Below are 15,986 nucleotides of genomic sequence, written 5' to 3'. Positions count from 1 at the left end.
ATTTTATCTGTCATTATTTATCTTATCAGATTGGAGCCTTTCTGCCTCAAATGACCTTTGACCAGTTTCTTCAACTGCTGATGGCCCTGTCCTCTAGAAATGTCCCAGCTCCAGCCCCAACCCCTGCCTCGACCCCGGTGGCAACCCTTGCACCTATCACAGCACGTTAAGACTCCTAAATTGTGACTCCTCCTTTGTTGTGAGCAGTTACAATTTTGAGTCTATATGTCTGTCTAAATAATGATTAGAAGAGCTCTTTATCCTATATTAGCCTATAGAAACAGCAAAGAAATAAAATAGTAGAAGGAGCAAATCAACCCTCTCTTTACACTCTCGAACATTAAAATATTTACAGTTACATGTGAGCTAAATGTCCATGTCTTCTGTATTTTTGTGTGTGCGTTGTTCTCAGTGCATTTCTGCAGTTTGTTACCATTAAAACTACTTTGCTTTTATATCTTTTACTGCCTGTGTGTGATTCAGTATTCTGGATGTTAATTCAAGTGTGTGTGTGAGAGTGTGTGTGTGTGTGTGTGTGTGTGTGTGTGTATGTACTGTATGTATGTATGTATGTATGTATGTATATGTAGTAAATACATACATATATGTAAATATATATACATATATATTTACACTATAAACAGAAATTCAAGGGTGTAAAAATAATTTCTTTCTCAAAACTGAATTTTGATTTCTAACTGATCAATTTATGTATAAGTGTTTTCACACATGATCATTGGGTGTAGGTCATCAGTAAATGAGTGTGGCATTTAAGCAGTGTTTCCCAAATGAAATAAAAGAGCTGTTAGTTTTCATTGATGAGTGTAATGTAGAGAACTGTGTTTAGAGTTTTGCAAAAAGTTTGTTTTTCAGTTTCAAACTGAGTAAAGCGTATAATGTGCTTGCAGTTTTGCAGAATTGGTCTGAAGATTAGGTACAGAATGGTTTCATTGAGTGGGCCTCAAGTTCCACTTTAATGTGTGAGCAATTTGAAAAAAAACTGTAAGACATTTTTAAAAACATAACTAGTACATTTCACAAATGTGAAAGGAAGAAAGAAGAAGGAATAGTAAAATGAATGTGTATTAGAATTTATTTTTAGCTTCAACACTAAAAGTGGTACTTGTGGCCAACTCAGTGAAAACATTCCTCTTCAGACCAAGTCTGCAAAACACATACCTCATTCGATCACTTCAATGTTCACTTCAACTCAATGTTTTTCACCCTTGTATTTTTGTTTATTTTGTAAAAAAATGACTGAATATGCAAAAAAGTCAAGTCATCTTTATTCTTTTTACAATACATCGTTTTTAGAAGAGTTGAATGAAGTATTTGCTTTGCAAGAGATGCGTGACGTTATGCATGTTGTGAACGTGATTTGTGGTTTTGTGTGTAGAGTTTAGAGATGTAACGTCAACGGGTGGATGAAGAAGACGAAGGTAGAGATACTAAATACTCAATATTTATTTTCATAGGCAAAAATCCAAACAAACACGAAACAGTGTGCGTGCACAAACAGAGTGCTAACTACACAAACAATAACCAGCAATGAAAAGGAGTGAGAGGGGAACTAAAATACACAGATAATGACAAAGACAACAGGTGACGGTGATGATGATGATGAGGGTGATGAGGAGCAGGTGCAGGTGATGATGACAGAAGATTCTGGGAAGTGTAGTGAAGACACAGACGATGAATAAAGCGGTGAATGTGACGAGAAATGGATCCATATAAATATTAATAACATTCATTCTAAATATATTCTTCCCATGTTTCACCTGATATGACTGCAAAAAGATCATGATATGTCAACTCCAGACCCCCATGTAGAAATATACCAATTCCAATTGACATATGGATAATTAGAATGTCACAGACATAATAAATGTAATAATTTATAATCCAGCCCTAAGGTGTGCCTTAATCTTTTGTTTTGTTTATGTGTTGCATAAACTCAGTTTAAGTATGTTTAAAATGAATATACCATAAGAGAAGAGACAACCATGTGAATCATTTCCCTATTTCACAACTGTTGAGAAAAGTCTAACTTGCTAAATACATTTTTTCAAACTTGTCACTATATGTTACTTCTGCTGATTGGCCAGTTGCATGTTGATAATGTATATATATATAGCATTTATCGCTGCTGTTTTGATGTCACACCTGAAACAGAGAAATCTCTCATACATCTGCCATAAAGGTAAGAAGCAATCTTTGAAACAACGGCATTTACATTTATATTTGGACATTTAGGAGACATTCTTATCCACTGCGATTTACACATCAAGAATATTTCTCTATTAGATCTGAGCAACTCTTCTTGAGAACCATGAAATCTTTCCTACTTGTTGCTTGTGTCTTTGGACTCTGCTGTGCCGTGCTAGTGAGTAACATTCTCTTGCTTTATTATAAACTCTATTTGCTGATGTGCATGTGATATTCTATTCCTTTTTTAACCACCACACTGTTTTGTGATATAATTTATAACACTGGAAATGTGATGAAGATGCAAAATGACAAATTCATTTCTTTTCAGGCAGAGGATGAAGATCATCGAGAGAAGCGCTCATCAAGCCATTCCTCAGAGGTCAGTTTGAGTTTAAAAACACTGTATAAGCATCCAAACACTGTTTGTCTTCATTTTGAAAATCTGTTGAACTCTTTTTCAATGTAAATCTTACTCTGTTCTTCTACTACAGAGACGACCTGGAGGCTTCTTTAACCCGTACCAGTTTCAGCGTCCTTATCCCTACCCATACTTTCCCCCTAACCTGCCTCTGCCTCAGCCTCAGCCTCAGCTTCCAAACAACAATGCCCTCCTCAGCCTCTTGCCATTCATCTTAGCACAGCTGGCATCTGCTCCTGCCCCTGCCCCTGCTCCTGCCCCAGCACCGGCCCCCGCACCGGCTCCAGCTCCAGCTCCTGCTCCTGGTGGGAGATAAGCAGCCAGTTAAATCAAACTAAGAAAAGTGTCTGATTGACTCTGAATGCACATTATAATGCCTGCCTCTTGCTCTTGCTATGTTAAAAATATTAATAATAAACTTTGCATCATTGAATATTTGTGTTTGTGTTATGCTTCCTATTTTTTGAAAAGGTAAATGTATATGAAGCATAAGTTACTAGTTAAAGCTGAGCATGTGACTGATTGACTCTGAATGCACATTATAATGCCTGCTTCTTGCTTTTGCTATGTTAAAAATATTAATAATAAACTTTGCATCATTGAATATTTGTGTTTGTGTTATGCTTCCTATATTTTGAAAAGGTAAATGTATATGAAGCATAAGTTACTAGTTAAAGCTGAGCATGTGACTGATTGACTCTGAATGCACATTATAATGCCTGCCTCTTGCTCTTGCTATGTTAAAAATATTAATAATAAACTTTGCATCATTGAATATTTGTGTTTGTGTTATGCTTCCTATTTTTTGAAAAGGTAAATGTATATGAAGCATACGTTACTAGTTAAAGCTGAGCATGTGACTGATTGACTCTGAATGCACATTATAATGCCTGCCTCTTGCTCTTGCTATGTTAAAAATATTAATAATAAACTTTGCATCATTGAATATTTGTGTTTGTGTTATGCTTCCTATTTTTTGAAAAGGTAAATGTATATGAAGCATACGTTACTAGTTAAAGCTGAGCATGTGACTGATTGACTCTGAATGCACATTATAATGCCTGCTTCTTGCTCTTGCTATGTAAAAATAAAATAAACTTTGCATCATTGAATCGTATATTTGGGTTTGTGTTTTTCTTCCTATTTAGTGTGTTTATGAGTCTAACCATATGACAGCAGCCAAAAGTATCACAAATATTTACAATTATTCAACAGTTAGTCCTCAAACTAATTATCTCAACCGAGTCATGCACAAAACGGATTTGTTCAAAAGCACTGAATCATTCAAGAACGAAACGGCGCAGTTGTTGTGTGTAACAATGGGTTTGCTGTTGCTTTGTTTGGAGATATATTTGGCAATTTTAAAATTGTTTAAATGTAAGTTATCAAATTCTTGTTTATATAACTGATGTATAAAAGCAATAGCATGCTGCCTGTCACTCCAGTAACAGAGATGACCCAAGCCATTGTTGCTTTTTCTAATGTGACGTTTTTGAAGTCATGCGTGAGATTAAAGCGGACAAGCAGGCCGTCTACAGGACCAGCCAGTTTCCAGCATATCTTTATGTACACAATAATAATCTTGTACATTGTAATTTTATTTGTAATATTTGGCATGTTTGTATGCTGCTGTGCCTCCCGTGTGTGTAATAAGCAGAGTGTATGCGGCTGTTGGACCCGCCTATAGACGCATATTACTAACGTGCTCTTTAAATAAAAAAATAATAATAATACTGCGCCATTGACTTTAGACCAGGTTTCAGTTGGTAAATGGTGCAATCTATTTCAGTTGCCTCAAAATAGCAACGCATGCACCAACAATGCGGCTGAACACACCTTGTTTTCAGACCAGCACGCCCATAGGCGCAAATGCATGCTATTTAAACAACGCAGCGCAGGACGTGAAAATGATAACTGCGTCGGGCTGAAACTAGCAAAAAACACTTGCTTTGCGCCTGGTGCGGCATTGTGCCTTCTGTATGATAGGGCCCTATAGAGTCTTGGACACATTTCCTTACTTATGTGGACTTAAAGTTGCTTAAAGTAACTTTACTGCTTAACTGCTTTAAAGACTTACTTAAAGTTGTACAAAAGCAGTGATGTGTCCTGTGTTTTGAAATTTGTTAAGTTAAAGCAATAGGTGGAACTTGACATCCAGCTCCCCCTCTCTGGACGTAATGGGTGGAGTTGAAGGTCCAGCAACACCCATAACCCTATCCCTAAATCTAAATTAGGTCAAGCTGGACTAGGTCAAAATTCCACCCAAGACGTCCAGAGAAGGGTAGCTGGATATCATTTGGCTCTACCGTGAGCACCACTTGGGACACTCTCAAGAATGCATTAGCACAGCTGTGCTTGGACCATGTCTGAGAAGTTATTAAGTGACAAAGCAGTGCAGTTATATCATTTAAAGGTTTGTACTTTTTTGTGATGGAAAAAGTACATACTTTTGCAGATGGGTATGCAAGTTTTGGGACATTGACAAGATTTGGTACATGCTAGGCTTACCGGTATATCACATCATAAAAATGCTTCTTGAAAACCACAGATCACATTTTCGTATATATATGTGCGGCCTGTCACCATAAACCAGCCTGTCAATCATCTCATGAACATCCTCCTCATATACAAACTCCACATGGCATTTAATGTGTGCTATTCTTCCAAACATATTGGAGATAATGATGTCTATCTGCCAGTTTTTCATGCGGAGAGTTAATAGTTAATGGCTGAACATGGCCTGTTTTGCTGTTGAGATGTTTGTATCTATAAAATAAAATTACAATGTTGTTGAAGGGTGAAATATAACATTAAATCTTTCTGATCAGGTTAGATTATTCAACCCTTTTCACTTTTGGTTGTTCATTACCATTAAATTAACATGACATGTAAGTAAAATATACAGTACATTCATGTTTGTAGTTCACAACATCACAAATACTCTTCAGCGCAAGGGACATAATAAACACTCATAAAGATAGGCTTGCATATGAAATTGCATACTTCCCCACTATGTTAGGTGAAAAACAGTATACAGTAGTATATGTTTGAGTTCACAGTATTTATAGTTGATAAGTACTTAGATGGCCTACTAGTTCTGGTTGGATTCTGAGGAGTACGTCCAATGGATACTTTACTATGGAGGTTTGTGAATGGCTGTGAAGTGACACTGACTCGGGTAGGTCACATGATAATGACAACATGACTAATGTGGTATATCCAGATTACATTCACACAAACATTCATACTATATAGAGCATCCTTTTTTTTTAACTGTAGCGAAGTATTTACTTATTCAAACGATGTACCTACTCAGAGAGTATTCGATTTTGATTGTAGCCAGTCACCTAAGAGGATCAGCGTTTTTAAATGAATCGGTTGAAAGAATGATTCAATAACTCAGTTACTCTATCTCCATTTGTGATTATGTAACCTAATTTTAAATATATTTGATAACAGTCATAAGGACACTTCTATATATATTATGTAAATTATGTCATCTTTTTTTTAAGATATCAAGAGCAAGGCATTATAATGTGCATTCAGAGTCAATCAGTCACATGCTCAGCTTTAACTAGTAACTTATGCTTCATATACATTTACCTTTTCAAAAAATAGGAAGCATAACACAAACACAAATATTCAATGATGCAAAGTTTATTATTAATATTTTTAACATAGCAAGAGCAAGAGGAAGGCATTATAATGTGCATTCAGAGTCAATCAGACACTTTTCTTAGTTTGATTTAACTGGTTGCTTATCTCCCACCAGGAGCAGGAGCTGGAGCTGGAGCCGGTGCGGGGGCCGGTGCCGGGGCAGGAGCAGGAGCAGGGGCCGGGGCAGGGGCAGATGCCAGCTGTGCTAAGATGAATGGCAAGAGGCTGAGGAGGGCATTGTTGTTTGGAAGCTGAGGCTGAGGCAGAGGCAGGTTAGGGGGAAAGTATGGGTAGGGATAAGGACGCTGAAACTGGTACGGGTTAAAGAAGCCTCCAGGTCGTCTCTGTAGTAGTATCAGTAGAGGAACAGAGTAAGATTTACATTGAAAAAGAGTCTACACACAACAGATTTTCAAAATGAAGAAAGACCAGCCTGATCTCATGGCAATTCGTACGAATTCTATGAGGTGGCTAATTCGTACGAATTCATATGACCTCACTCGTACGATTTTTGCTAAATCGCACATATTTTACGAATTTCCCAATTCGTATGAATTCATACGAATGACCTTCCCCTGACCCCGCCCCTAAACCTACCCATCACGTGGGTTTAGACAAATCGTACAAATTCGTACGAGTGAGGTCGTACGAATTCGTACGAATTAGCCACCTTTTTATCACTCGTACGAATTCGTACGAATTGGTCATGAGATAGCGTTGGAAAGACATATGTATATCAACATAATCAGAGGATTTTCTATGATTTCTATACATAAATGTTTTTGCATGGCTCAGGATCATTTTTGCACTCGAGAAAATATGGAATAAATATGAACAGTTAATTAAAATGATTTTATGCAAGAGTTTTTGATTTCAAACTGACCTCTGAGGAATGGCTTGATGAGCGCTTCTCTCGATGTTCTTCATCTTCTGCCTGAAAAGAAATGAATTTGTCATTTCCAGTGTTATAGAATAAGTAATAAAAAGGTTTGTGGGGGTTGAAACATAAATTGAATGCACATCAACACATATGCATTTGATCAACAAGAGAATGTTACTCACTAGCACGGCACAGCAGAGTCCAAAGACACAAGCAACAAGTAGGAAAGATTTCATGGTTCTCAAGAAGAGTTGCTCAGATCTAATAGAGAAATATTCTTGATGTGTAAATCGCAGTGGATAAGAATGTCTCCTAAATGTCCAAATATAAATGTAAATGCCGTTGTTTCAAAGATTGCTTCTTACCTTTGTGGCAGATGTATGAGAGACTTCTCTGTTTCAGGTGTGACATCAAAACAGCAGCGATAAATGCTATATATATATACATTATCAACATGCAACTGGCCAATCAGCAGAAGTAACATATAGTGACAAGTTTGAAAAAATGTATTTAGTATTTAGCAAGTATTTAGCAAGTTGGACTTTACTCAACAATTTGGAAATAGGGAAATGATTCACATAGTTGTCTCTTTTCTATGGTATATAATTGTAAACATACACTGAATGTATGCAACACAAACAAAAGATTAAGGCACACCTTAGGGCTGGATGTGATTCTTTATTGAATTATAAATGTCTTTACGACATCTGTCAAGGTTTTCATAAATCTGGAATTGAATGTGGAATTTGTAGTATTATAAACTTTTTCATCGAGTCCATCATCAAAAAGCTGATGAGTTCAGTTGAGGCATGAGGAAAACAAGTAATAAAAACTCAGTGAGTGTTTTAGCGCAATTTTCTGACGTCATGGGATCACAACACTAAGAGATAGTAAATCTTTTTCGGTGTTTTTTTTTTTTTTTTTTTTTTGTGCGTTATTAGACCTTCCTTAACATAATGCCGAAAACCCGAAGTCTCTAGGTGGTCTGGTTGAGGAGGAGATAGAAGTGCAAGATTGGTGCGCACAGACAGAACAGAAATCATGAGTTAACAATCGCAATTTTGTCCGTTGGAAAATTGCGCTAAAAAACTTCCAGTCTCCAAAGTAAGAAAAATAAGAACAGACACATTTATAAAAGTAATTAAAATGACAACATACTGATAGTTTGTGCTACATTTTACATGATATGATTTAAATTTTCAAAGCATTTTATAATTTATTAAACCAACTGCAATTCGTTGGACATATGTGAATCCAACAGTTCAACTTTGAATTGTAGCCATAGCTCTTTTAAAGCAAAAAACGATTTGCAATTAGTTATTTTGCTTTTATCCAAATTGATCTTTACATTTGACTAAAAACTGACATTTATTTATTTATTTATTTATTTATTCATTTATTTATTTATTTAGTTAGTAAACTTGGTTCAGTTTTTACAGTAAATGGCTGGGTTAGGCGGTGTATTGGGTGTATTGGAGCTGGGGCTCAACAACATATTATTACACTAAACCAACATTTCTTCAAATCTAAATCAAACTAAATCAATATTACATAGCTATATCATTGAGTTTTTTTTAATACTTAGTACCAATAAATAAATCTTAAATACTTGACTGTTTTGCAGTGACATATTTCCATATGCTAAAGGAAAATGTCTTAGGGACAGAGAGATTATGAGCAAATCCTCTGAAGTAATGTAAGTTTTAGATGTCACAATTACATACATTGACAGTAAGCTTTTGGGAATGTGTGGGATTTTAAGGATTGCGAAATGACTAAATATTGTAATATCCAGGTAATAGGTTTGTGTGCACAATGAGTTAAAAAATAGTAAATGCATGTGTGCTAAAACTCTGAGTGCATCAGCTGGACTGGGATAAATCTCAGTGTATTTGCAGTTCTTTCAGGACATCAAGAAGACTCAACGAATTGCAAGACAGTAAGTAGGCTACAATTGATACATTTAAATATACTTTACTCTCTCTCTCTCTAGTTTTTTTTTTTTTTTTAACTTTAATTGAGTTAATGTTATCTTCATCAACTTTATTGAAGTATAGGGAAAATTGGCGCAAGTTGTCACGCTTTTTACACCAGTAAATATTTGTACGGTTGGTTTATTTTTTTAAATCTGTACAAAATATTTTCTACATTAAACAACAATAAGCTATTAAACATTTTCAATGACAACAATGTCATCATGGGATCCACCAATTTTGGCAAAATTAAAACATTATAAAACTTTCTGAAAGAAAAAAAAGTACAAATAACTAGCAAGTGTTGTAATAAGTTGTGTGCATTTTTAACATTTAAAACACATTTGACAACTCTTATAATATGGCACGCGACAACTGGCCCCAACCTTGACATGAAATTGGAAAAATATTTGTTTTCATTATATAGTTTACTGTTGTGTGAACGTACTTCATGCTGGTGTGGTTTTAAAGGGTTGTTTAGACTACAGCTTTTAGGAAAATATGATGTTGGAATTTGGAGATTAAAATATTTTTTTTTAATTCTCTTAATTTATCATACGGCCACATATTATACCACCAGACTACCACATATTTATCAAAGTTTTTGTGAGAAAAAAAGATTTATTTTCAGACTGAACCTCCTCTCTTCTACTCATGAGTGACTCTATGTGGCTAACTATGGTACTTGTATGTGGAATTAGTTGCAGTCTTTACATTTAGTTTATTTATTTAGTATCTTTACATGTATTACATTTATCTGTCCTAGTTCAAATGCTTTCTCTATTTAATATCAGTTGTACTGAATTGCCATCATTATTGAGATAACTATGATTTCAGATTTGTTAGGAATTTCTTTTCTAAATAAGGTTAAAAAAAAAAACGTGCCATCCCAAAATGAAGAGTCTCATATTATTGGCTGTCCTGTGGCTCATTTCCTCTGGAGCTGTAAGTAAATTTTGTTTTTGAAGGATGTTTTTACTCTCTTTATATCACTTATTATTGTACTAGTATGATGTAACTGAGCAGCCCGGCTCATTTAAGCCTGTAGACCTGAATCAAACAACATTCAATGTATGAAATAACAATTATTATAATACCATGAACTCATGTCATATAAAAATTCCTCCCAGCTTTGCCAGCGTTATAAGCCTTGGAGCTCCTCTGGCAGTGATGAGGTAAACTCCCAATGCTCCCAGTTATAATAAATATGTAATTTTCTCCTGAAGCTGAACAAAATGCCTCATATGCACATGTTCTATTTGACTGTTTAAACTGTCTTTGCTCTAGAGGATCTATTGGCCCTATTTTCCTGGAGGTCATTATTATCAAGTGAGGCCGGTTCGACCCGGACCTCTGTTCCCACTGTGGCCATTTCAGTGGCCCCTGCTGCTGCCTCGTCCAGTCCCTTCCCCAGCCCCGGCCCCGGCCCCGGCTCCGGCACCCACACCCAGTCCCCCAGTCATCCCCACCACCATTCGTGGAGATGGTGGAAAGTAGAGAAGGGGTTGTTTTGTAAAGTACCCTTGACATTTCAGTAATGCTTTCAATAAAAAGAGTGAATCTGTTTAACATGTTATTTGGTTGTTTTTTAGAAATAATACAACTGTAAAATAAATCAATTTCCCTCATTTATTTAATTATACATTTAACGTTGGTTGGTAAACCCTGCTATTAGAGAAATTTGTGTTCTATGTGAAGTTATCATCAAAATGCTCGAGCTTAAGTAGAAAATCCTTTCCAACCCCCTCATAGCGGGGGGTAACCATGTACTTTAATATTAAATGGGCACACAATCTATACAGAATACACTTATGATATGGTCTTGTACGTCATATTTCGGATCTTTGTAGTCAATCAAATTTTAAATATCCAACAACTTGCTGCCCAAGCTCTGTGACCAAATGTTAATATTAAGCATATAGTCACTCAAAATAGTGAAGGGAAAATAATTTCTGAATGAACAGTCTGTCATTTTAGATTATAAATTGGTAGTGTTGTTTAATGTAAAGGTCAATGCATGCAACTCTGAGGCATTATGCACTACAGTATAGGTGTGGTGCAAGTGTCAACAGAGAAAGATGTGGATGTGTAATTTTGAGATTTTGAGATTGTTTTGGGTGGGACAGTATGACTCCTGAGTCACTACACACTTATTAAACACAGTCTACATTAAGAGGAAATGTCTTCAAATGCATCTTACCTGTGATACCATGACAAGTCTTGTTGTTTGCATATCCAGTCATGTTTAGGGAATTCCTGGTTTTACTGTTAAAACTGCTGTCTGTGTCTGCATTTCTATTTGGTCTGAACCCAACTTAATAATAACAGTTATCTCACCACAATGTGAAATTAGTATAGTTCTTACTGTGGGAATGACAGAATTATACTGTCATTACCTGAACCAAAGTGGCTTTTCAGAAGGTAGCTGTGGTTTCGTTTTAATCAACATTGTGAAGACGAAATCAGTGAGAAGCGACCTCAGATGAGACGAACTCTTCTGGTGTGGGGGAACACAACATCTTGATTTATTGAAATAAACCAGATTTATTCTGACACGCCATCCTGTTTCTACTCTAAAATGTGCTTGCTGTGAGAATAAATGTATGGCATTCACTTACAGACTACCACAAACACACCTAGATTTATGATCATATTTATCTTTTATTAGTAGACTTTTCTACTATAAAACTGAACCAATATATCAAATCACCCAAACTTGTCTGGATATGTCTAACATTTCAAATGGGTTGATTTGATGATTCATTTAGACACTACGTGTTCTCTAGATTGTACAATTAAATTATGGTCTGAGGTTCAATATTGTCTGAGGTCAGAGCCCATTTCCAGAGCTGATTGGTTGCTTGAGGAATGGACACTGTTTAAGTACACCCTTCTCCACTTTCATTCTTTCGTTGTGATCAAAGGATTTTAAAGTGAGTATTTGTTTTTGTTTTCTGTCATGCAATATTAGCAACTAATTTATCATTTTTCAAGCTGTATAGTGCACATGTATTTACTGTGTGTATCTTTAGGTATGACACAAATGAGGCTTATAGCGTTGCTCACATGTTTTCTAGCTGGAACATTTGGAGTTCCGGTGAGTCATTACAGTCATCTCTTTTCATCCAGATACCACTTGGGTTATTTTTTTTATGTTCCCCTTTAGACATTCTTTTCTCCATAAGTAAATTCTAACTCTCATTATAGGAGACTGTTGGGGGTAGGGTTAGGGTTAGTAGAATAAGTTGACATGTACTTGCTAAGTTACTTCTAGTCAGCAGATATTAAGCAGACAGTCTACTAATACTCTAATGAGAGTTATTTGACATGTACATGCAGTGTTATTTATAGTCAACAGAATGTCTAAAGGGGACCATCAAAATAAAGTGTTACCAAAACGTACCATGGTTGTTTTGTAGAAATCATACATCATAAGAATGCGAATTCACAAATGTCCTTTACTTCTCTGTGTGAATTCACTACTGCATTACTAATCTGAGGTGCAGTTAATGGTGAAATGGCATTGTTGAATGAAAATGCTTGTTTACTTGATTATGTTATACTTATGTTATTCAATTAACCTTTTCATAGATCTCCCCAAATGCTCCCCAAAAATTCCCAATGGGAGATATGCCAGCACAAGGAACCCCAGTGATACAGTCTCCACCGTCTGGGTCTGAGGGACTGGTACAAGCCCATCATGTGCCACAGCAGTTTCAGCCTAAATCTCTCAGAGTGCCCTCTGGTCCTCAGCAACAGCTGGCCGCTCTGACCAATCCATGGGCCTCTCCACCCAACCCCAATACAGGTCTCGGTCAACTTCCAGCACACATTCAATACGTTCCCTATCCTCATCCCCAGCAACCGCAGGTAAGAAATTTTTATAAATTCACTTGAATTATGAATTCACTAATTTCTTACCTTAATAAAACAGTCCAGGAATTACTTTTTGGTAACACGTTATTTCAATAGTCCACATTAGACATTCTACTGTAAGCAACTTTGCAACTGCATGCCAACTACCAGTCATTAGAGTATTAGTAGACTGTCTGCTTAATATCTGACAGCACTTTATTTTGATGCTCCCCAATAGACATTTTACTGACTGTTAGTAACTTTGCAAGTATATGTCTTATTCTACTAACCATAAATTTAACCCTAACCCTAACCTAACAGTCAACTAAAACTCTAATGATAGTTAGTTGACATGTAATTACTTGTAGTAAGCGGACTATCAAAATAAAGTGTAACCAACTTTTTAAACTAAATGATATAATTAATATTATTATTTTAAATAATAATATTAAAAAATATTAAAAAGGCAATTAGAATTTATTAAATTCTAAAAATACATTTATTAAAATACCTAATACATTTCTCTCCCTGTATTTTTCAGTTTTTCTACTATCCCATTCTTGGACCACAATCCAGGAACCCAACAGTAAGAGTGTTTCCATATAATATTAGAAATGTGTGTGGTTTTGTTTGTAGTCATCAAAAATACACCACAGGAAGAGCTAAGAGATGTCTGGGTTCAGCAGGTTTATTCTGATACGAGGTCCAAAGCCAAACTTAATTAATGATAGCTATGTAACCCTCAAGCAAGCCTTTGTGTTTATACACTTTGGTATATTATCAAAAATATTTCGCTGGAGGAAATCTTCCCGTCTCCACGTCTGAGGAGTTTTGATTTATTGTGGAAACCTGATGCACTTGATGTGTCCAAACAAAGAGGGTTGACATAATATATTGCCTCGTGTGTCAGTAAAATGTGTGCACACAAATAAAATTTGTGAGTACAGCATCCAACAATCCTAAGAGGAGTCACTGAGTTCATTCGCTCTTAATTGAATCTCATTCGTCCCAGAATCCACTTCTAACTATTGTCCTTTTGCTCACTTGTCAATCTCTTAAGTCAGAACTTTTACAATTAGCTCTCGAATGCTCCTTTCCATCATCAGTTCTCCTATGGAGTGCCTGTTTTCCAGCACGCAACGTCTCAACAATATCCTGCTAATGCAGTTACAGCTTCACAACCATTAATGGCACAAAACAAACAACACAAGCACCAAATGCATCCAAACCAGCCTCAGCAACAACAGGTATCAACGCAAACATTCTGGACTCAAGCAGATCTAGTGTTTTCAATATTCTTATATCATGTGTTTTTCCACAGGTTCAACAATTTCTTTACATGGTTCCACAGACTCAACAACGAATGGTGAATGAATTGTTATACAATTGAATATTTATTCTCTAAATATGTTATTGGGGGGTAATTCCTTATGTGAATGCTTTTTAAAGGCTGGACCATATGGTGGATTGAGCTCTGAGGAACTTCAGGTAAAAAAGTCTGAGACCATAAGTGAAGATGCTTCTTTATTTTACTTTATTTTATTATTTTTTTCTTAAATTTTTGGTATTAATTATATTATCATCATAAAAATTTTAGCAAGTATTTAGCCTGTTCCCATTTTTTTGAGATTCATATATGAATGTCACAAATTTGCTAATTCAATTGTGACCTAATAGTGCCAATTTTGATATTTTTCTTCTCTTAACTTCTATTCATATTTTCTAAATCCTACAAAATTAAGCTCAGAAGTGTAAAAAAGATCAGACACCACTGTATCTTTGAAAAGTTTTTTTTTTTATAAATAAATATTTCGCCTAAATCTCTGTCCAAATTTCTGTCACACACAGAACATGGGACGGCTGGGCCATGTTGACATGCACATGCCTGCGTTTAGGGGCAATGTGTTTCCTGTAGCTGGACCACAACCTGTTGTACCTGTTAACCCTTTAAGACCAGGCAATTCCTTCCACATCAACACCTACCCTGTCAGTGGAATGACCTTCTCGACCAATTCTGAGGTCCAGCCACCTAGCGCTGTAGCTGTACCACCCAGTAGGGACGCCATACCTGCTACTGGTGGATCCCATCCAAATAATGGAGCGCTGCCTAGTAGGATTGCTAGCAAGCAGGACCTTGAGCGAGTGCCGTGTGATCATGTCCAGTCTGCTGAAAACCCCTTAACTAACACTGGACATTTGTCTTCTGGTCAAGGGACTTTCGTTTCGGCTGCCTTGCCCACTGTCCAATCCGATCCCCAGTACAGTGATCCCAATCTAATTCCCACTATATTCCCAACACCAGAAGAAGCTCTTGTTCCAGCATCCCCACCACTGCTTTCCGATACTGTCAAGACCAACCCTGATTTGTACCCCTAAGAGAAATGTTTGCATATCTTTACTGCAAGATTTATTTTAATATGCATTTTGTATTATGCTTATGGTTTATATATGGGTTAAGGCAGCATAATGGAAGTTTTTAAAAAATATATTTTTCTTAGCAGTTCTAAAACTGTACTTTGTTTACTTATTACTATTTCTTTATCTTTTATTCTTCCCAGTATGAACTAAAGTTTTGACTTGGTTGTGGACGAAAAGATTTAAAAATCAAAACCATTTAAAATTATTTCTGACTTTTGTACTGTGAACTTTGTGTGTGGTCCTCAACATATATACTAGACATATGATTAAATACAAAGTTAATTACAGCCTGAGGCTCCTTCTGTGTTGCATACAGTTCATCTGTCATCAAGTGTCAGCTTTGTTAATAGAACTGGAAAAATGTGCACATTCCCAGAGAATCACAATATGAGTGAATAAAAATTTGTTTTAAACTATATAATTAAAGTGCAGAGCATTTCTGAAAGTTCTTAAAATGCCATCAAAAAAACAGAATCGCCTACTGGTAAGGGACAATAAATTATATATATATATATATATATATGTTTTACTTTTATACAGTACCTGGAAAAATGTTACATAATAAAAACATTAGTGG

The 15,986-nt window shown here is 35.9% G+C and overlaps 1 protein-coding gene across 1 annotated transcript; it reads left to right on the top strand.

Annotated features, from left to right (window-relative positions):
• Positions 1 to 12,757: 12,757 nt before the first annotated feature.
• Positions 12,758 to 15,367, top strand: ambn (ameloblastin; the record flags this gene model as incomplete). Its single annotated transcript, XM_084106645.1, has 6 exons — positions 12,758 to 13,006; positions 13,533 to 13,577; positions 14,098 to 14,238; positions 14,313 to 14,357; positions 14,441 to 14,479; positions 14,840 to 15,367. The coding sequence occupies 6 exons, from the start codon at positions 12,758 to 12,760 to the stop codon at positions 15,365 to 15,367; spliced, it is 1,047 nt and encodes a 348-aa protein (XP_083962771.1).
• Positions 15,368 to 15,986: the final 619 nt, after the last annotated feature.

The sequence above is a fragment of the Abramis brama genome, assembly GCF_963993115.1.
Source record: "Abramis brama genome assembly, chromosome: 2".
In the NCBI taxonomy this organism is placed as follows: Eukaryota; Metazoa; Chordata; class Actinopteri; order Cypriniformes; family Leuciscidae; genus Abramis; species Abramis brama.
Note: the sequence above shows the minus strand (reverse complement) of the source record. Positions and strands in the feature narration are given on the sequence as shown.